The 21712-nt window shown below is 49.2% G+C and overlaps 9 protein-coding genes across 9 annotated transcripts; 4 read left to right on the top strand and 5 right to left on the bottom strand.

The window, feature by feature from the left end:
• Positions 1 to 440: 440 nt before the first annotated feature.
• On the bottom strand, positions 441 to 2251 carry N7466_008365 (cytochrome P450; the record flags this gene model as incomplete). The annotated part of the gene is made up of 4 exons (XM_057167754.1): positions 441 to 635; positions 738 to 1495; positions 1574 to 1853; positions 1919 to 2251. The coding sequence occupies 4 exons, from the start codon at positions 2249 to 2251 to the stop codon at positions 441 to 443; spliced, it is 1566 nt and encodes a 521-aa protein (XP_057018385.1).
• Positions 2252 to 2918: 667 nt separating this feature from the next.
• On the bottom strand, positions 2919 to 3577 carry N7466_008364 (uncharacterized protein; the record flags this gene model as incomplete). Its single annotated transcript, XM_057167753.1, has 2 exons — positions 2919 to 3416; positions 3518 to 3577. 2 exons carry the CDS (start codon positions 3575 to 3577, stop codon positions 2919 to 2921), a joined length of 558 nt encoding a protein of 185 aa, XP_057018384.1.
• A 672-nt stretch (positions 3578 to 4249) lies between these two features.
• N7466_008363 (SDR family oxidoreductase) lies at positions 4250 to 5509 on the top strand (the record flags this gene model as incomplete). Its single annotated transcript, XM_057167752.1, has 6 exons — positions 4250 to 4304; positions 4367 to 4625; positions 4686 to 4846; positions 4910 to 5109; positions 5174 to 5324; positions 5385 to 5509. 6 exons carry the CDS (start codon positions 4250 to 4252, stop codon positions 5507 to 5509), a joined length of 951 nt encoding a protein of 316 aa, XP_057018383.1.
• Positions 5510 to 5887: 378 nt separating this feature from the next.
• Positions 5888 to 6933, bottom strand: N7466_008362 (ATP11 family protein; the record flags this gene model as incomplete). Its single annotated transcript, XM_057167751.1, has 2 exons — positions 5888 to 6698; positions 6758 to 6933. 2 exons carry the CDS (start codon positions 6931 to 6933, stop codon positions 5888 to 5890), a joined length of 987 nt encoding a protein of 328 aa, XP_057018382.1.
• Positions 6934 to 7937: 1004 nt separating this feature from the next.
• Positions 7938 to 12977, top strand: maiA (maleylacetoacetate isomerase MaiA; the record flags this gene model as incomplete). Its single annotated transcript, XM_057167750.1, has 4 exons — positions 7938 to 10450; positions 10507 to 11113; positions 11173 to 11707; positions 12220 to 12977. The coding sequence occupies 4 exons, from the start codon at positions 7938 to 7940 to the stop codon at positions 12975 to 12977; spliced, it is 4413 nt and encodes a 1470-aa protein (XP_057018381.1).
• Positions 12978 to 13185: 208 nt separating this feature from the next.
• fahA (fumarylacetoacetate hydrolase FahA) lies at positions 13186 to 14469 on the bottom strand (the record flags this gene model as incomplete). Its single annotated transcript, XM_057167749.1, has 1 exon — positions 13186 to 14469. One exon carries the CDS (start codon positions 14467 to 14469, stop codon positions 13186 to 13188), a length of 1284 nt encoding a protein of 427 aa, XP_057018380.1.
• Positions 14470 to 14783: 314 nt separating this feature from the next.
• On the top strand, positions 14784 to 16325 carry hmgA (putative homogentisate 1,2-dioxygenase (HmgA); the record flags this gene model as incomplete). Its single annotated transcript, XM_057167748.1, has 4 exons — positions 14784 to 14851; positions 14923 to 15432; positions 15495 to 16145; positions 16205 to 16325. The coding sequence occupies 4 exons, from the start codon at positions 14784 to 14786 to the stop codon at positions 16323 to 16325; spliced, it is 1350 nt and encodes a 449-aa protein (XP_057018379.1).
• Positions 16326 to 17158: 833 nt separating this feature from the next.
• On the bottom strand, positions 17159 to 17676 carry N7466_008358 (uncharacterized protein; the record flags this gene model as incomplete). Its single annotated transcript, XM_057167747.1, has 2 exons — positions 17159 to 17385; positions 17469 to 17676. 2 exons carry the CDS (start codon positions 17674 to 17676, stop codon positions 17159 to 17161), a joined length of 435 nt encoding a protein of 144 aa, XP_057018378.1.
• A 1263-nt stretch (positions 17677 to 18939) lies between these two features.
• On the top strand, positions 18940 to 21467 carry N7466_008357 (uncharacterized protein; the record flags this gene model as incomplete). Its single annotated transcript, XM_057167746.1, has 7 exons — positions 18940 to 19101; positions 19178 to 19290; positions 19347 to 20183; positions 20239 to 20325; positions 20389 to 20684; positions 20750 to 21160; positions 21208 to 21467. 7 exons carry the CDS (start codon positions 18940 to 18942, stop codon positions 21465 to 21467), a joined length of 2166 nt encoding a protein of 721 aa, XP_057018377.1.
• Between the last annotated feature and the right edge of the window lie 245 nt (positions 21468 to 21712).

Below are 21712 nucleotides of genomic sequence, written 5' to 3'. Positions count from 1 at the left end.
ACATGTCCGATTTGCTACCCACGGATATAACAAGCCAAGTTACATGGGGTACAAGATACTAATGATGAATGGGGCGTTTGGAGTGTGACGGGCGCACGGTCGCGGGTTTGCACTCTTTGCACGGGCCTTTCCCGTCGATCTTGACAACAACTCGGCTTTTTTACTTGTCAGCTCCTCCAGGATGAAAGGTTTAGCGTTCATGATTTAAGGACAGAACAAAGAAAAAGAAAAGAAAGAAAAAAAATCACAAACAGGAAATATGATCTATTGAAATGGATGTATCCATTTTCCGAGTCTCTCATCTACATCATCTGAGGACCAGTTTCCCTCATGACCTCCAGTATACAGGTTCAATTTTAAGATCTAGATCCGAAGCAAGGGGTGACAAATTACAACAAGAACACTTCATTTCACTTGTTCTCGCTTCATTATCCAAATCATTAGGCGACAGACTCTTTTACTCGTCGAGAAACACGCACGTCAAAGTTCGTCGGCTTCACAAACCAAAAGTTCGAAGTATCCAGCGTTTCTCGCAATGGGACCAAATCGTAGTCACGCACTATGCGAGGGATCAACTTTGACATCTCAAGAATGGAGATATGCTTTCCAAGACACGTTCTTGAGCCCAATCCAAACTGTTGGGCATTTGTTAGCCAATCAGGTATCAAGAAGAAGGGAAAAAAAGAATCCACATGTCGAAGAGTTCACCTCCAGGACTACTTCAAACCTGAACTTACCGGCATGTACATCTGATTCATCTCCTTCATCTTCTCAGGCTCAGTCTCTGACTCTAGCCATCTGTCCGGTCGAAATGCCGTAGCGTTAAGGAACACTTCTTCATTGTAATGTGCAACCCAGGCATTGATTCCAACTATTGTACCTTCAGGGAAGAACTTTCCGCTCAGCTGTGCTCCTCCTGCAGGCACTGCTCTCCACATGGGTAAGCCTGTAGCTGGATGCAAGCGGAGGGCCTCCTTCATGACGGCTTGAAGATACGGCATCTCCTGTGTCTCTTTCATGGTGATGTTGACACTACAGCGTCCCTGTTCAGTAAAATCGCGGATCTCCTCGCGTAACTTTCGCAGTACCTGCGGGTTTTTGAGGAGATGCCACATGATACCTGACAAACTGATGGCTGTGGTGTCAGATCCAGCCCCTACATTTGACTGGCCCATCATTGCCAGATGAAAGTCAGTTACTTTTTCCGGGTCTTGGTCGCGCGCCTGCATCATCTTTGTCAGAAAGTCTTGTGTCTGAGATGTCTCTGTTGTTGGTTTATCCATGGTATTGCGCTCTTTCTCGAGAAGTGCAATCTTCTCTCGAACAAACTTCGCAATATAAGCTCTACCTCCCGCACCAGATATTTTAAACTTGGTCAAGGTCTGAAACAGGCGTGCGTGCCATTCAGGGTAGATCCCAACTAGTGTACTGTAGACCAGCAGCCGATGTACAGCGTTGATAGCGCCGTCGATATCGTCACCTCGGTCCAAGAAACCTGAAAATAATCAGTACAGTGGCTTCTATGAGATTCGAATGGCCGTGGTCCGTGAGTATATATGGAAGGAAACCTTACCAAATCTCTGCCCGAATGTAATGTCTCCAATCACATCGAATGCATAGCACTGGAACCAATGCCCAAGATCGAAGACTTGCTTTTGGTCCGCAAATTCATCCAGTCGCTGAAAGAATATCTCGATACAGCTGTCCACAAAAGGCTCATACTGCACTACCGAGCTCATAGAGTATAAGCCGGTGAATTTCTTCCGTGTCTCGGCTAGGTAAAATGTTAGCCGGATACCACGATTGGGAGTATAACGCTGGCCCAAAGAAAAATAATCTTTGGGCTTTCGAATCTCGAAAGAAGAGTAAAAGAAAGTCCAAACTAACAATGTCTCTTTATGTTCCGATCCGAAAATACTGACCACTGCTGGGGATGTCTCCAACCATCATACCATGCAGATTTGGCGAATTTGGAACCAGACCCGTACACTATCTTAATGGCGTCGATATCGCTGATGCTGTATTGATCCGGAGAAATACGGACGACTGGGCCATAAGTTTGATGAAGATGGATATTGTCTTGCTCGAATTTTCCTTTGCGAGTCCGGTTGAAATACCATAAAGTGGTGAAACGACTCCAGAAAGGACCGGGAATATCCTTTAATGGAGAGAAGATGGCTCTTGAGAGCTTAAGGAGGACTTGAAGCCCCAGGTAAAGGAACGGGGTTGCCAATAGCAGGGAAGCGTACATTTTTGGCAAAAATTTGCAAAATGTATTCAATGATCACCAATGCACTTTTGCCTGGTGCCGTAGAGAGGTTCTTATAGCTTTTACCCCGGTCCCCAGGTCTATGAAACGTTACGGTTCGGGCTAGGCGTTCCGCCCCCACCCCCACCACCACTTTTCATCCATCATGTGGCGGGTGACTCCATCCACTCAAATGCGTCATTTATCAAACCCCTGTACAACTACGTGGACTCTGGGTCAGACCCCGGGTGAAGTAATATCTGCGGCACTTCATATGATTTTAGCTTTGTAAATACTTGTATAAGCAATCTAGGCCTTCAAATTCATTGTTAACAGCTGTGGTTTGGATTATATCTACGTTGGATTCGGATTTCGATGTACAAGCAAGTAAGCCCGAGTAATCAGCGGGCAAGAAGAAAAGACAAATTGAATCCAAGAACAGCCGGCCCCTTCATGTAAGCCTGCCCAAACAGGGCGCATGTTGGTCTTCCTTTTTTTTAAAAAAAAAAAAAAAAATCCAATAAATAAGGCAGCGCGGTCAACATCCAGTGTTTAACCACGGCGCCGAAATGAAGAGACATGAGAAACCATCAACCTGATCCTGCAAGTATTAAGTAAGAAATTAACCTAGGATTGTATGTCCTGAAGGGTTTGATAATAATGAAAACAATCACTTCTTGTCTCCCCACAGACCAACAATGCCCATCGACAGCGCAAGTCCAGCCAGCCAGGCCCGCGCACGTTGCAGCCGACGCTCCCGGTCCATCTCACGCTGCACGCTCTCACCATTGACATCCTCCTCGGCATCGACCATCACTAGGTCGTCATCCTTCTTTGTGTTAGCTGGGAGACCGAGACTGAGGCCAGTGGTGTCTTGGATGACGGCGAAAGCCCAGTTCTTGAGCCCCATGTGTCTGTTGAAGAACAGGTCAAGGCCATAAGAGCTAAGTGTTGAGAAAGCGCACATCCATACGAGATAGGGGTGCTGACGGCGAGGAGGAGAAATGGAGTAGGCAAAGAGAATACAGGTGTTGGTCAAGCTAGAGAGACGGAGCGCATGCTTGCGGTTTAGGCGCTTCACTTCGTTGAGGCAGCGAGAGGCGGCGGTAGATGAGGGGAGGAGCTTAAGGGCCGGGATAGTGATTGAGGCGGTAGAATAAGACATGCCCTGGATGTTGAAGGATCTGATTAGTCTACAACCTCGACTGCGACTACGACTGAGACTGTCGTGGCGCGATGCGCAAACAGTCATCTCCAGAATGCGCTTACCGTCAGGAGACCGAGGGAAACGGTCCCAACGAACTTAGTCACAGTTATTGGGCAGGCCATGGCGTTGTGCAGGAAAAATTGGTGGTTCTTCCAAGGGAAATGGGTTGATGATGGTGGTTTGAAGGGATTGCTAGGTGGATTTGGGCAACAGTGACGCCAGACCCAGACTCAAGTGCTTGAGCCAATCACCGCCCGCCAGTTCTTCATCGTACCTTTTCTTTGGCTACGATCACTCCGTAGGTCCAGAGAAATTGACGATTAATGGACAGATATTGACAATTGTGTCGGACCTTTACCATTTATCTATATCTATATCTTTTTTTTTTTTTGCCCTCGAATCACTCGGCGTAGATCTGCCAAATTTGATCCTTGCCTCTTAAGGTACCGTATATACTAGTTGCGGTACCAGTTGCTATGGCACAACAGCACCTCCCTATCATATATGAGCAATGATGGGATTTTAGACCCAGAATAACCCCAGAGCGAGTATAGGCATAAGATTCCCCACAATTTGATACTCTTGTGGTGGAAAACCGTTTCAGTGGATTAAGCGGCATAAATACTAACTAGTAGGTGCACTCCGAACGAGCCGAGGCACAACCGCGGCTGTGGAGAAATGGCGACGGTCTTACAAGCTTACGGGCTTAGCCCCGTAGCAATCTCACATATCAATCCATTGTTCCGGTCTTTACTCACATACCTGTTTAGTTATCTTCAAAAATACACATCACCATGGCGCTTCAGAAGAAAGACTATATGAGTAACATCTGGAAGGATGGCATCTTTGGTAAATCTATCCCACATTCTCCACCGATAGCCCAGGGCCAGCTTGACTGACCTGCAACACAGAGAACAAAGTGGTCTTCTGCACCGGTGGTGCCGGCACTATCTGCAGCGCTCAAGTCAAGGCCCTCGTTCACCTAGGTGCCAACGCGTGCATCATCGGTCGCAATGTCGAAAAGACCGAGCGCGCCGCCAAGGAGATGGCGACTCTCCGCCCCGGTGCCAAAGTAATTGGTATCGGTGCAGTGGACGTCCGCAAGTTCGACAGTTTGAAAGATGCCGTCGAGCGCTGTGTGAAGGAGCTCGGTGGTATTGATTTCGTCATGTAAGGCTGTTCTGAAGGTGGACTGTTTCGGTGTATCTCTGCTAAACTTCGTACGTGCAGTGCCGGTGCCGCAGGCAACTTTTTGGCTTCCATTGAGCAACTTTCAGTCAATGCTTTCAAGTCTGTCATGGACATCGATGTCTTGGGCTCGTATAATACACTCAAGGCTGTTCTACCTCATCTGATTGAGTCGGGTAAGAAGCACAGAGTCGACTCCGAACGTAAGTAATGGCTGAACAACTCCTAGTACATAGTGCATGTCCAAAGCTAACATCTCCTCATAGTGAACCCGTCACCTCTGGGTACCGGTGGCAGAATCATCTTCGTCAGCGCTACAATCCACTACCGTGGTATGCCTTTCCAGGCCCATGTCTCTGTCGCGAAGGCGGGCATCGACTCTCTATCAAATGCCGTGGCCATCGAGTATGGTCCTCGGGGCTTGACATCTAACATTCTAGCCCCCGGTCCCATCGCCTCCACTGAGGTTAGTTCTTCGAATCCGTTTCATGGCCACTGAATACGAATACTAAATCCAATTACTCTAACAGGGCTTGGAGCGTCTTCTTCCATCGGACGCCAAGGCGGAATATACAAGATCCCAGCCCCTTGGCCGCTTCGGTCATGTACGAGACATTGCGGATGCGACCGTGTACCTCTTCTCTGACGCTGGGAGCTACGTTAGTGGACAGACACTAGTTGGTAAGTTGCTTGCTGAAAACTCACGTATCCCAAACAAGATTGAAAACTAACACAAAATAGTGGACGGCGCGAATTGGCGTGTTTCGGGAGGCCACGCCTCTCAGGGTAACCTCCAATACCCGGATTTCCTGTTGTCTGGAGAAGCGGTCCAGAATGTCACAGGTAAGAAGAAGTCAAAGCTTTGAGCCTGTGACCTACGGAAACATCCCTAGTGGGAAGTCTGGAATAGAATGATTCAATTTCTTTTATCCATTTCCATTTCTCTGACCTGAGTCTGTCAGACTTCAATGCACCGTAGACAATTACTACTTCCATGTTCATTCTGAATCCACTAACCTTCTCTTATACTATGCGCAATGCTCACATCAAACACGACACCTCTTTTTATATCTATGGAGGACGCTTGTCTTGCATGTGATCTCTACATAGCAGCGTAACTGGATTTACTCAATTGTTTCAAGGACAGGTGGTATAAAAATGCCGGCAAGACCTTTTGGCATTCGACATTGTTTCTATTTAAGGTTGACATATAGTACAGGGTACCTGACGATGGTACAAAAAATCTAGTGAATCTTCTCCGCCTCGGTCAACAGCTCCTCGACCTTAAAGTTCTCAACATCTCCCTGGGTGAACATGCGAACGAGTTCACTCTTACGGCCTTTGGCCTGGCCTTCGAAATCGTAGAAGCGTTGCACGCAGCTAGCAAGCCAAGTCGCCTCCATGGTGGATACACCGCGGTCGGGCACAACCTGGCCGTGCATCAGCACAAGTCCCTTGTCATCAGCCAAATCCAAGTAGTGTGTAAGAGTCGAATGCGGCTGAGCGAAAGAGCCGTGCATCTTGAATGCACCGAGGTGGGTGAAGATGACGGTAGAAACATGGGTATTGGCAGTCTGGCCAGAGGGCGCAGCGGTTTCACCGGCGGGCGGGTGGAATGCCCACTGCAAGAAGTGGATATCGGCTGTGGTCTCCTGCTGGTCCTCAGTTGCCCCGCGGGGAAGTGGGAGGATGAATTGAGGGTTTTGACGCGCAGCGTTCAGAATGCGCTGGTATGTTTCAAGGGGGATCGCGGCGCAGATAGAGGTCGAGCTACTAGCGAATCGCAGTCGCCAAAGGGCCTCGATTTCCTTGGCTGGAAGCTCGCGGATCTTCTCAACGTCAAGGTATGAGCTGAGCGGCTTGATGGGGCTCGCTTTACCGGACACTTCGCGTGCAGCATGGGCAATGGGGGCTTTTGCAGCGGCAGGTTGTTCGGTGGTGTTGGATGTGGGTGTCTCCGGCTCTGGAGTGGTCACGGTGGAGGCTTTGGAGCGCAGATCCTGGATCTTCTCGCTATAGGCTTCCTTCAAGGAGTCGATCGACTCATGTCCTTCTCTAGATGGAGATGCAGTGCTTAGTTGGGTGTCCCGGCCACATTGTCTTCCAGAACTCACTGTTTGGCCTTTTGGTCCAGCTTGGATCGGTACTTGTCCAAGACGTGGTTGGGTTCGTGGTGCGAAGCAAGGAAGCGAACATCGTGAACCTGAGCCCAGCGACGCTGCTGAGTCCGCAGGGGGTTACATTGACCCCGGAGGATGGAACGCAATCCTTGAAATCGAAGAGAAGCCATGATTTGATGTAGCGCAAACTGGCAACCGCTTGACGCTCAAACATTCAATTCAGTCATTCGGGTGATTACGTAATTGATCTTTAAACCAATCGCTATTCAACTACGTAACATTTTTGATTGTATAGGCCAACATTTGGTCTTATTTTGTTTTCAAAACTCATTATCTACATAATTATTGAATGTTGTGTTTGCTTCCAAAATTGGGCGTATGGATCTGAATTTCTGTAAATTAAGGTATCTGTTGATCTTCAAATGGATAGTTAGCTATGTACAGGGCTAACCGATGTGAGTGGATCGATCCATGCAGAATATGTATATGTGCAGCCTAGGTACTAGTACATAATGAGGTTGGTACCGTGGAAGCCCTGGAGGTTGCAAATTGGCCGGTTTGAGGCCACGGGAGTTTTCGCACGGTGAAACATACATCGATGAATGCTTTGAATATGTACATTGCTAGGAATATATGAAGGCTCTAAGTACTAGTATGTATATGCCCACTGCCAGGGCTTGCGTGCCAGGAACTGTAGTGTTATCGGGGCGGAAACCGTTATCGTTATCGTTCCAGGGGTCGAGTGTTTACACGGGCTACTACCTATCTCAATACTTGTGTCAACAGCATTAAACATTCAATCTTATAAATATCTGAAATCACGCCCAATGAAATTCGTCTTCATCGGTTAGCAGTCAAGTTTCTTGTACACCATTTGAAGTATCGCAACTTTGGATCAGGATTGGGCCGTAATGAAGTTGCCTTCACTCGAAGCGCCTGGGATGTGCTACCCCGCCGCCAATCACCAATCCATCCACGATGGAGACCATTTGAAACAGCGAATCAGAGCACCTCGGTCTAGATGCCCCGCTCTGTTGCTGCTGAGAACCATCGGTCCATCACCGCAGAACCACCCTGGGCGCTTAGCTCTGTGACAAGGCATTTAAAATAAATTTCCGGGTGGCTTCGTGCATCCTGCAACTTCACTTTGGTCCTAGATCGTCCTTCCTGCAGAATGAACCCCGGCGACAGTCGCGGCATTCACCCGGACGAGGAGTTGTTCCTGAACAACTCCTCAAAAAGGCCCGACGAGTCGCCTCGAGTTGAACCTTTGAGAATTAACAAGAGAGACTCGGCCTCCCCTGCATCGGCCACCAGTCCACCCAGCGCCCCGTTGCCGTACCCCGACGATAGACCTCGTCTTCAAATGCGCAGCTCCTCTTCTAGTCAAGATGGGCGTCCCGCCGATCCAACTAGATATGGATCTCCGCCCGTAGGCTCCGGCCCCAGCTCCGGCTCAGTGAGCCCCGCAGATTACCCCCTGGCGCTGCGCCCACGCGATGGTCGTGAGCCACGAGTCGCAACTCTGGCCGAGCGACGAGGGGCTGCACCAAAGCCGTTGCCGGAATCCCCAGGCCCAGATGCACCAGATCGTGAAGCGTTGGCGGCCAGACAATACCCTCGTCCTCCTGCGGCTGCTCCCGTCCCGACGAATGTGGCGCCAGAGGGGCTTCAATATGATTATCGTCAACAATACTTCCCACCTCCTCAGCGCTCCAACTCGCGACCTTCTTCCGCCCGACCTCCCTCTACTCTCCATGCCCCTCAATCCAGTGGAATCAATCGCATCAATTCAACTGCATCGACTTCTACCACCCGTGCCGAGCGTGGATCTCCGCCACCACCGGAGACGCCGATAGTGGGCCCAGGTCAACAACCTACTTCGGATATTGAAGCTCGTTATGCTGCATCTGGGATTGCTGGCACAGGAACACTGGATCGTCTGCAGTCACAAAGTGCTGCTGCACAAAGACGTGCCGCACAGTATGCTGGACAACAACCTACTCAACCACAGCAGCCTGCCCCGCGAAGACCATGGACACCCACTGAACAGCCAGGGTCCCAGCCGCATGGGCCACCCACGGTATATCAAGGCTCAGATGTTGTGAGTGATGATGAGCATTCCCCAGTTCATCCATCACAGCATAGTAGCCCCCCGCCGCAGTCCCAGCAGTCCCAGTTCCTGCCGCAATCGCTACCACAATCGCAACAACAGCAATCACCACAGTCTCGAATTCCACCGAATGCTCTAGAACAAGATCTCGACCGAATGCGCCTAAGCTCATCTCCACCACCCGCGTATTCAAGCGTCTCCGCACCTTCGAACAATTATCCAGCTGAGAAACGGAGCAGTATGGCTGCTGGAGCTGTTGGAGCTCTTGGTGGAGCTGCTGCTGGAGCTGCTTCTAGTCCTGCTTCTGGTCCTGCTTTAGCTGGACATCCAGCAAATTTAAGTCAACAACACCCTGCTTTGGCCGCAGCCCCTTCTCCAGCCCAGTCAGTCTCGCCACAAGACCACCCCGCTTTTGCCAACGACCCTCGCCAGCAACCTCAAGTTGGACAGTCACCGCAGAGCTTTGTGACCAATGGAAAACCAACTTTCAACCAGGGCCCACAGATAGTCCAAGTGACTTCACCTGGACCAGCTTCCGGGCTTCCACCTTCATCTCCTCCTCCCCTTCCCGAGGGCTGGATTGCGCACATGGACCCGAGCTCTGGCCAGTACTATTACATCCACCTGGCAACACAGTCAACCCAGTGGGAGTTCCCGAAAGGTCCCACACCATTGAATTTCAATGAAACTCCCCTGTCTCCCATTGGCAGTGTGTATAGTAGTCACCCGATGGCATCGCCTGGGCTATCGGCCTTTGGTAAACCCATGGCTTCGCCTGGAGTGCCTTTGACACCGGGTTTTGAGAGCCTTCAATCCCCCATGGCTGGGTTCTCTGGACCTCCACCCAGCAGCGGTATGGAGATGTACAAGACAGCTCCTACAAATGGAGTCTACTTTGGCCCCTATCTGCGATACACAAACATGGACCTCGAGCGTGGACTTTGGCTCGGCTCTATCCTACTTGTGGCAGATGCCGCGCAGCCTCCTACGATCCACCTTCACCAGAGTGCTGATCTTTCTCCCAACCCAAGACAATTGAAAGCGGTCAATATTGCAGTCCATCAACGCTGGACCTTTTACAAGTACGATATTGACATTCAAATGGAGGAAATGGGACCCGCAAAATGGACTTATGCAATCACTTCACATCTGGGATGCACCCGCTACGAATTCCTTGTCGCTGGCCGACATGAGACTAATTGGCGATTCATTGCCACATCCGGAAATGACTTTTCGATCAACGTGAACGCTAACGAGAGAGCTCGTCTAGGTGGAGTGGGCGTTATGTGGAAGGATATCATGCAAAAGCATAATGAGATTGGTGGATTCCACGCGCAATTGTGTCTGGGAGGACAGATCTATGCCGACCGCATGTGGAAGGAGATCCCATGCCTCAAACAGTGGCTGCTCATCAGCGGAAAGGAAGCCAGGAAGAATGCTCCTTGGACTGCTGCAAACCAACAAGATGTTTCTCATGCCTACTTCCATTATTACACCAGCCACTTTGACCAACCGAACCTCCGAGAATCATTTGCCCAGATCCCCTACATTTGTCAGATCGATGATCATGATATGTGAGTATTACCTGCTTTTTGGATTTTTATTCCGCCCTAACTTATATTATTTATAGCTTCGACGGATTTGGCTCCTACCCTGAACATATGCAATTTTCAAACATGTTTAAGAACATTGGCCGCATCGGCATCGAAATGTACCTTCTCTTCCAGCACCATACCACTTTGGATATTCTTCGCAACGTGAACAATGATTTGGATCTCTTCACAATTACTGGAACTGGCTGGCATTTTGTCAAATATCTTGGTCCTGGTGTCGTGGTCGTTGGGCCCGATTGCCGCTCGGAACGCAACCCTCATCAGGTCATGGCTGGCCCCACTTATCAAGGTCTTTTCCCGAAGATTGCGATGCTGCCGCCCAGTGTACAACACTGTCTTTGGATGCTTGCGGTACCAATCATCTACCCTCGGCTGGAGACTGCTGAGCATATTGCCCAGACTGTTGCCACTGGAAAGCGGGCTGTGACAGGCACCTATAATCTACTGGGCAAGGTCACTAGCTCAGTAGCCGGTGTAGTAGGAGCAAAGGAGTTTGTTGGGTCAGGCTTCGACTCTATCAAGCGAGCCGTGGGCAAGTCTGGTCTGATGGGCGGGATCCTAAGCCCATTCGGCGAATTCGATCTCATGGACGAGCTGCGTGACCAATGGACTCACGAATCCAAGGTATGTATTCAAAACTTCCAAGGCCAACACCCCAACGTTTACTAATATGTTCCTTCCAGGACCTCGAACGGACCTATCTTATTCGAACTCTGCAGGGCATTGCCCACCAGAAATCTCTTCGTATGACTTTCCTCTCTGGTGCCGTCAATGTCTGCGGTGCGGGTCTTGTACACGATCCGAGCCAACCCTCCGATCATAAGACGATGTACCAGCTCATCTCCTCTCCTTCTGTCAATACTCCACCCCCGTCCTACGTTGTCAAGATGCTACACAGTAACAACAAGCCATTGTACGTACCCGCCAATGGTCACCGGTCCTCATCTCAACCAACCGATACCAAGGAGGACATGATGGAGATTTTCCAGACGGATATCAATGGGCAAGCACGTGAACACCGGAAACTCATGGGCCGAAGGAATTATGTTGCTATCGTCGCTTACGACCCAGAGGTTGTTGCTGCCACTCCTTATGGCGCAGTCACGCCACAGACCAGACCTAAGCTCAGCTTGGCGGCCGACTTTATGGTGCAAGGCGAAGGGGCATATGCGACCGTGGTCAAATATGGGCCTGTCATTGTGCCAAGTCTGGAACATGGTCGGTGATAGAACGTTATGCCTCATTCTGGGGTTGAAGATGAGCTTGATGATTTGCTCCTATTTTTTAAAGACTCGATTTTCCTCGATTCCCACTCCAAATGCCTGATTAGCCAATATTTTTACTACTGATTTTTCTTCCCAGTTTTACCGTTTATATGCCTTGTTTACTAGAGATGTTTATCCCCTGAAACAACATGAATTTATTTAGTATCATGCCAGTGAACTTAATGGTGGTAATTTCCTCCGCTACACGTAGTTTTCAGGGTCAAGGATTGGATTTTGTGGGGTAAGGAGAACCCCACAAGACGGAAAGCAACGGGACTTGGCACACGGGATTGATTCCGCGGTCAAGTATACGAGGTACTTGGACGTTGGAACATACTCTCATTGCCGCAGAAGACCGAGAAGCATAGTTACATGGCTACTAGTACTATCACTACATTCAGCCTAAGTAACACGGCCTCAGTAGTATTAAAGTCAAACTAAAAATTAACACGTAACCTTGCTCAGATCACAAACCCTCCATCTACTCCGCATCCTCACCAGCATCTGCAATCTTGGATCCTGAAGAACCAAAAATGACCAGCAAATCCAATATGTCCGTAACCCTCTACACTTATTTCCGCTCATCATGCTCTGCTCGACTCCGCATCGCGCTATATCTCAAGGAAATCCCATTTCAACCGGTTTTCGTCAACTTACTCAAAGATGAACAATCGTCCCCGGCTCACAAAGCCATCAACCCATCCGGCCTCGTCCCAGCCCTCATCATCCAAGATGAAAACGGCGCCGCACCGATAACAATCACCCAGTCCCTAGCCGCACTTGAGTATCTGGACGAAGCCTTCCCAGACCACGGTCCCGCCCTCCTACCATCCGACCCCAAGTCCCGTGCCCAAGCACGCACGTTGGCTTCCATCATCGCCTGTGACGTGCAGCCCGTTACCAACCTCAAGATCCTGAAACGTGTTGCCCCACTAGGCGTGGACAGGGCAGCTTGGTCTAAGGATTTGATCGAGGAGGGTCTACAGGCGTATGAGACGACTGTGTCTCGGTCTGCGGGAAGGTTCAGTGTCGGGGATGCGGTTACAATTGCGGATATTTGCTTAATTCCCGCGGCTTGGGGTGCCGAGCGGGTTGGGGTGGACTTGTCGGCTTTTCCGCTTACGTATGGGATTATTCGGAATCTGGAGGGGGAGGAGGCTGTGAGGAAGGGCCATTGGCAGACGCAGCCTGATACGCCTGAGGAGTTGCGGGCGAAGGAGTAGGTGGCATATGGAGGTTAGGTAGGTACTTTTAGCAATTTTACTCAGCAGTTACTAGTACTGGTCAAACTGAGCTTTATTCAAATCATGCATATCATTGTGATCTATCTGATGTTTCAGTGCGGACTGAAATTGGTAGCAATCTCGTTGCCAACATATTCGTTATCAAAGAGCCATTTCCTTTGTTTTTTAATAATCTGTATCATATAGACTAGAACGAGACAGGGGGTAGGATTGTGCCGGTGCAGTCACCGAAACCAACATAGTTGCCCTCAGTACCAGCAAGACCACGGAGAGTAACAGTGTCTCCATCCTCCAAGAACATGCGCTCCGAGCCATCGGCAAGCTTGATTGCAGTCTTGCCATTGGTCTGCTCCAAGAAACTGCCCTGGGTCTTAGGCTCCGTACCAGAGATAGTACCCGAGCCCAACAAGTCACCCGATCTCAAATTGCATCCGGTGATAGTGTGGTGGGCAACCATCTGGGGGAATGAGTAGAGAAGGTTGCGGGCGTTACTGTTGGAAATAATTGTGGGTTGGCCACCCTTATTGGTAACCTCAACCTCGAGTGGGATCTCGTAGGCAGTCTCGGCGCGCTTCTCACGAAGATAAGGCAAGAGACTCTCTCGGTTTCCAGGCTCCAGGCCTGCAGCACGGAATGGCTCGAGAGCGTCAATCAGCACAACCCAGGGAGTAATGGTAGTGCCGAAGTTCTTCGCGTTGAAGGGTCCCAGGGGAACATATTCCCAAGCCTGAATATCGCGAGCAGACCAGTCATTCATCAAGACTAGGCCGAAAATGTGGTCCTCAGCTTCAGCAATGGGTACAGGCTTGCCCAGATCATTGGGCTTGCTGATGAAACATGCCAGCTCCAGCTCAATATCCAGCTTCTTGCAAGGAGAGAAGGTTGGAATCTTGGGGTCGGCAGTTGGGTTGGCGAGAATCTGGCCACTCGGGCGGTGCAGAGGGGTGCCAGATGGAACGACGGATGAAGCACGACCGTGGTAGGCGACGGGCAAGTGTCTGTAGTTGGGCTGGAGAGCGTTGTCCTTTCCACGGAAGAGGACTCCAATGTTGTAGGCATGGTTCAATCCAGCGTAGAAATCGGTGTAGTCGCCAATTTGCATGGGGACGTGGTTGGTAACTTGTGATCGAGGAATAAGAGCAGACTTTTGCAAGGTCGCATTGTCCTTGAGCACCTGAGGGAACTGGGTATCGGCGCGGAAGACATTCTGCAAGTACTCGCGAACCTGACGATGCACTGGACGACCCAGCTCGGCGAAGGCATTGAGTGTGGGTTGACTGAACACGTTGACATGTTGCTGGAAAGTAGGCAATTGAGAGAAGCCTCCAGCGGACGCAAATGCGTTCAGATCTAAGGCATAGTCACCGATCGCGATGGCGGCAACTTTGGAGGATGAAGCGGAGATGATGCCGAACGGGATGTTGGCCAGCGAGAAGGGCGAGTTTTTGGGGATTTGAAGCCAGGAAGCCATGATTAATCAATGAGTGAAAGCGAAGATGAAACAGAAATCCAAACAGTGCGAGTTGACCAACTTAACTATCTTTTTGCTGCAGCTGCCCCTCGGTCTAGAATTCCGGCATGTGCGGAATTGCTCCGGCCCCGCATCCAAGCGCGGAAGTGAAAGCGAATGACGCAAAGGATAATCGCGGAGTTGTTGCTACAAACACGCGGTTATTGAAATAATGTGGAATCCACGAAATCTTTCAAATCATTTACCCTCGGTCGCTGACGAATACAAAGCACTCGTCTTGTCTTCCAACTGTTCCCTCTTCCATCACCGCCATTATGCCCGTCACCACCTTCTCTCACCCTGATCCGTACTCTTACCAGACCGGCTTTGACTCCTACCATGAGTGAGTCTTCAATTTGCTTATTGGGTGAAAAAAAAAACAGTGCCTCAAGTAGTATCTTACCAAATTCGCAGGTCTGAAGCCGTCGAAGGAGCTCTGCCGATCGGTCACAACTCTCCCCAAAAAGCCCCATCTGGACTATACACCGAGAAACTGTCTGGCACCGCTTTCACTGCACCCCGCCATGAAAACAAACAGACTTGGGTCTATCGCATTATCCCCGCAGCAGCACACGAGAACTTTGTAGCCGAAGAGCAAGACACATACCACACTCGCATGACTACAGAAACCCACAAGCTACATCATATTCCTAACCAGCTACGATGGAATCCCTTCGATTTGGACGAAAAAGTCGACTGGGTTCATGGCCTACACTTGGTTGCTGGAGCCGGCGACCCAACTTTGAAGCAGGGATTGGGTATCTTGCTCTATGCCGCAGGAAAAGACATGGGCAAGGAGGCCTTTTACTCAGCTGATGGAGATTTCCTCATTGTGCCCCAACATGGTGTGTTGGATATTCAAACAGAATTGGGTCGCATCATCCTGCGCCCGAATGAGATCTGCGTGATTCCTCGCGGTGTTAGGTATGGCCAAAGTCATAGAACCACCAAGCTCTTTTTTACTTCCATCTAACATTGCATTTTAGATACCGTGTCACCCTACCTGATGGCCCTGTTCGTGGCTACATCTGCGAGCTGTACCAAGGTCATTACCAGCTACCCGAATTAGGTCCCATCGGCTCCAATTGTCTGGCCAATGCGCGCGATTTCCAAGCTCCCGTCGCAGCATTCGACGATGAGGAAGAACCATCCGAATACAAGCTCTACAGCAAGTTCGCCAACTCCTTGTACTCCGCTCGCCAGAATCACACTCCATTCGACATTGTCGCCTGGCACGGGAACTACTACCCCTACAAATACGATCTGGGCCGCTTCAACACTATCGGTTCAATCTCATTCGATCACCCCGATCCCTCAATCTTCACCGTTCTCACTGGCCCCTCGGACCACGTTGGCACAGCCATTGCGGACTTTGTCATCTTCCCGCCTCGTTGGCTGGTCCAGGAAAATACCTTCCGTCCACCATGGTATCATCGCAACACCATGTCGGAATTCATGGGCTTAATCGCCGGTGATTACGATGCAAAGACCGGGGGTGGTTTCCAACCTGCTGGAGCTAGCTTGCATAACGTGATGAGCGCGCATGGTCCAGATTCTTCTGCTTTCGAGGGTGCTAGCAATGCTGAGCTGAAGCCGACGAAGGTTGGTGATGGAAGTATGGCATTTATGTTTGAGAGGTATGTTTATTCTCCCCGATGGATCGCATATAGTTGAGATTTATTAACTTGGGATATAGTGCTCTAATGGTTGGAGTCTCCGAATGGGGTCTGAAGACCTGTCAGAAGGTCCAGGAAGAGTACAATGATCACAGCTGGACGCCATTGAAACGCCACTTTAAGAATCCCAACAAGGCATGAGGCATGCAGAAGAATTGGGGTGTTTTTTATTCATAGCGACTTGACTATTAGTACCTGCAATTTAAACCAATGGTTCGTATCTCGAAAAGGGAATTTTCAAATGTTTTTTAACTAAAAAAAAAAAAAGGGTAAAAATAGTAGGTGCGGTTCGCATTGACCCGGCTGTAGACGGCTATTTCGCGGCAATTCACAAATGCCTGCACAGCGCAAGTGCCCAAGTACGTAGTACATAGCAGCACTGTAGTGAACGGGTGGATATTATTCGTCTCTTTACTACTGCTTGTGGTTTTTTAGTTCCAAGATATACCCCTGAACATGTGCGCTAGCCAAAAAGAAGATATTCCCGATAACACGGGTAGTATGAAAATGGCATATTATTTATACCTGATACTAATATCCTTTCAAGGTTTTTGGAACATTTGAATGCAATCAGCAAAGACATACTGATAGGTTTCCGGCTACATTATCCATGGATATATGGAAGAAACTCGCTAGAATGTCTGCTAAATTGCGTCGCATTAAATACACACCGGGCAAATGCAAGGGGCAGCGCTCCGGGGCCGATCACGGTGACTGCCGACTTAAGCAGTTGAGGATCGCCATGAAAATCCCAACTCATACATATCTTCAAATGCTGCAATTCGTTCAATGTTATATGCCTCATATTATAACTCCTCAGGCATCCAATCCAAACCAATACACTTTTCACTTGTTATATTTGCGATCTTCGTGTAAGGGTATGGATCAGTCCAGATCAAGTCGAACCTGTTCATCCATTACAGTCAGCGATGGTCCCATTTCCAATCTCTCTCAATAAACACGCCACACAAGACTCACCGATCACTTGGATAAAGAGGCGCATCCTCATACCCAAGCTCTTCCACAAGGTCAGTCAGCCGATGATGTTCCCAGCAAATTAAAATATTTCCATGGCCGTCATAGTTTGCGATCGTCTTCTTGACACATCTTGCATCATCTCGATTGCAAGACAAGTCAACCTTTATTCCCAGATCTCGTGCAAGTGGTTTGACAGTTTCGTAGGGTCGAATTCGTCTTCCATCTGTGGAGAAGGAAGAAAAAAGAAAACAAGCTTTAATTAGTCCTTGCTTCCAGAAATACAATGCAGGTATCAGCATGGCATACTTTTCTTTGGCTTTTGAGCCATGATATATCCAATATTATAATTCGAATGTTCACCAAAGAGATGTCGAATACACTCTGCGCGATCCAGACCATATTCGTTTAGGCCATTCCCGTCCTTGGGCTTTTCGCCATGTCGGATTAAATAGACATTCGGGCGTGCGATAGAAAGACCGGTCAAGGCCAATATTGTCAATAAAATCTTATACATGACTACCTTGAACTGCAAAACTGAGCTGGTCTCGTGACAGCTTTGGAAAGGGAGTCGCTTCCTGATCCAAAGCTAGGGAGGTTGGCACTTGGATGGAATGCGGGCGATGCTTCATATAAAACATTGAAGCCTGGGGCTAAGGGGCGTGCTTTTGCGGCACGAGGACGTCCATGGAATGAACACACCACCAGCTGGGCATATTTCTATTCGCCGAAGGTACTGACAGTGACCTCTGGAGGCGATACAGTATATGAAAGTCGGAGTGAATGTGCTTTCTTTTTCGTTATTTCTGTTTTTTTTTCTTTCTTTTTTTTTTCGCTGTTTGTTTGCGGGCCATACAATTTGATGATCTACGCGGCATGGGCTCATGGTGGCTTGTGATTCGTGGAGGCGTGATCGAACGCCCCTAGTCGTGTGAGATCAGACTATTAAGGTCATCTGGGGTTGATTAGGGAACCCTTGTGATATGCCATGATGTGATATTGGCACATTTCTTTACTTTGAATGTTTGACTCCGAGTTGACTTTTTACCGAATGTATACATCCATCGGGTTATTTACCTTGACTGGTACTACGATTCATGATCGTCTATGAGCGGGATCCAAGAATGATTGGTGAGGACCTTGCGTTCAAATGTTACACGGCCTGGAAAACATTTGGGCAGCCCAGGTGGATCCAGGCGGACCATACCCGATGAATCTCGTGAGTCTCCAGCGTCCATGCACACGAGTTCATGTTGTGCGAAAAGTGGACATACTAGTATTCATAGAGATGGTTGAGTATGAGTGCCACCTGGACACGCGATATTGCCCACCTGGAATGAATCAGCCTCACCAGGCGCCCTCTACCTTTCTTTTCTGGACCATGTCATTTTCCTACCTTGTGGTTTTTCTTTTTTTTTTTTTTTTGCATTTCCCAGGGTCTCTGTTTTGGTGATACGAGGAGATCTGGCGCGAATTTAGGAGTTTTTGAGTATACAAGTGGGCGTCATCAAATGTTGAGATGATAATACTACCAACTACGAAATTTAAACTAATTCAGCTAGTCGCATAGTCAACAGGCCAATGTTATATCTAACCATTCAATACTTCACTGTATACCGCAGATCTCGAGGCAAAATCGAGTCATGTATGATTCACATTTGGCTCTGACCTCTCATTGGTGGAGAAGACGCGGCGCCCCACTTGCGATAAAAAAAAAGAGTTGAGGATTGGCGTATTCTCGAGGGACTCTCGACGCGCACAGCACGCGACTCCATAATGCATGATGAGCAAGCGCTCATTCGAGGAGTCAAGGGAAAGCCAGGCGCCCGACAGCGATAGCAATGGCCTGCTGCCAATCCATGATTTACTTTCGCCTGGCGATGAGCAGGAGATCAACGCGACCGGCTCGTCTAAGAAGCCCCGGAACTTCATTGCCACGGTGGTATGTATCCATGGCCCCGTCGCAGTCTAATTGCACCGCAGAACTTGTAACTCCGCCAGATCACTAACTTTGTTAGGCCTGTGAGACTTGTCGGTTGAAGAAGACAAGATGCGACGAGTCGCGCCCTAAATGTGGCCTGTGCAAGTCCCTTGGCCTGGATTGTGTTTATAATGAGCGGAAATCGTCAAAGTAAGTTCTATTAGCGCGCTTCATACAAGCAGCTGGATTAATTGATTTATTTCCAGACGGGATCAGTCTCTTACCATGATCATGAGCACGCTGCATCGACTGGAGACCAAGCTGGAGAATATCCCAAGTTCTATCTTAAATGATCTCCACTCACTCCGCGGTCAGATGCGCCAAGTCTCAGATAGTGTCCAGGAGACGCACCCATCCCCTGCAGTCGTGGGCGAAAATCGCCGCATCACGGCCATGGCATCTTCATTCACGCCTGCACGAGAGGAAGATGATTATGATTGGGAAGATAATCAACCTGCCCCGGATCCAACTGGTCGAATCTCAATTTCATTCAGTCAACACGGTGTCATCGTGTGGCCCGGTGCACGAAGTATTCTCCCCAAGCAGTTACTTGCAGCCTACGAAAGATTAGGCAAAAATTATGTGGTTGAACTCGAATCCACACGACAACCGCTCCCCATGTTCACAACGCCCTATCCTCTCCATGTTGGGGAGCAATGGCTTGAGCTGATGCCCTTGTCCATGATCAAAGGTCTTGCAGATGCATTCTTCAGCGTGTTCAACCCGTTTACTCCCATCATGGATAAGAGCTTCTTTTTTTCTTTGACTGTTGGCTCGGCAATTGAAAGTGGATTCGGCTATTCAATGGAGAGTTGCATTGTTCTAACCGTGATGGCGCTGGGCTGCCAGGCCGTGCTAGCTCATCAAGAGGGAAATTACCCTCTTCCTGGATCTACGAGCCATCGGTTCGAAGCGCCCGAATGGATGAATGTCGTCTATGAAGAATTGCCTGGCTTGCGCTTCTTCAATGAGGCCCGTCGGCGTATGGGATTCTTGATGTGTGACAATGATATCCAGAGTTGTCAATTCTACCTTCTTTCATCGTACGTGGAATCTTTTCTTGCTTTGCACATGAAGTCTGTTGCTGACTAGGTGCAGTGTATATTATAGCCAAATCCTTCGCCCAATGGACGCTTGGGCAATGATTCACCGTGCCGCCACTTGTTGTTTGTCAATGTTAACCAAGTAAGTGGAACCTTATTCGATGTGATGAATTGTATGAAAAGTCCCAACTAATTTTACAAATAGCCACGATGTCAACTACGACCAGTGGGAAGGTGATATGAAATCTCGCGTCTACTGGAACTGCCTGATGAATGAAACCATTCTCGTTCAAGAGCTCCACCTCCCACCCAGTGGTCTCTCCAGACTGGAAGAGCAAGTCCCGATCCCAAAATTCATCGCCTTCTCTGCCACAGGCCACGCAGCAAACCGCTTCCCCCTATCAAACGTCATCGACGACTCCTACTTCCAATACCACTTCCTCGCCCAAGTCGCACACCGAATCATCCTTACCCGCATCCGACATTCCCTCTACTTTTATTGTAAGCTATTGCTTAACAAAACTACCCCCAAAAATTTACTCTTCAAGTATACTAACACCATGCAGCTGATTCAGGAGCCATTCCTCTACCCGCCGTCAACGCCGAGCTCCGCCACCAACTCGAACAATGGCGCAACAACCTCCCACCCGCCATCCAATTCCCCGATACAGGCCTCCCACCTTCTCACTCAACGCCAGGAGATCACTCAATGCACCATCCATCGCCCTCCACCCCCGCCTCTCCACACCCAATCTCCTCCCCGCGTCCCGTCGATCCGAATCGCCCACTCTCGCCCGCAATCGCGGTAACAGACGCCATGCTCCGCGGTCGATACATGATTGCGCAATTCCATATCGGCCGTCCATACCTGTACAAAGCGCTACGCATCCCGAACAAACTAACAGACGACGATATCGAACAAATCAAAAGTGGTCTCCGGCACGCGATGGACTGGCCCGTTACGCAGGGTATCTTCCGTAAGATGAAGAGTTGCATACCGATCAAGTTTGCTTTTTGTTCGCAGTGAGTCTTGCCCCTCCTATCTCCCCCTCTCCCCACACATCCTTGATCGCATCCGCTGACGTGCACAGATTCTTCGGTCAAATTCTTCTATTTTATTGCATTGCACACTCGCCTAGTGCGCGTGTGCGTGAGACGCTGCCGCCCGGCTGGGAACGCTGGAATGACGTGATGATGCGGTTTTTGGAGGATTGTGCTCGGCATAGTCCGGCTGTTGGGCAGGATTTGGAGCTTTTACAGTCTCTCTGGCCTGGACATGAATGAGTGGAAAAGTACACCTGACGACTAATATATCCCTTGTGCCTTTTTGTTTCTATTTGGTGGTTGTTTCTTGTTTGTTTCTTTTGTTTGTTGTGTTTCTTTGCATGGTGTTGGATATGTTTTGGGAGTATTGTTATGTTTAGTACGAAGTGATCTTGAAAAGAAATAATGAATATGGCTCAGCCCTGGAGATTCAAGGTTGAAGTTGGTGATTAACGCCATACTAGTGGGGATGAAGTTTGTAGTCC

Source organism: Penicillium verhagenii (assembly GCF_028828195.1).
Source record: "Penicillium verhagenii strain IBT 33310 chromosome Unknown utg000008l_segment0_segment0, whole genome shotgun sequence".
NCBI classification, from domain to species: Eukaryota; Fungi; Ascomycota; class Eurotiomycetes; order Eurotiales; family Aspergillaceae; genus Penicillium; species Penicillium verhagenii.
This window is presented reverse-complemented; position numbering and strand designations above follow the sequence as displayed.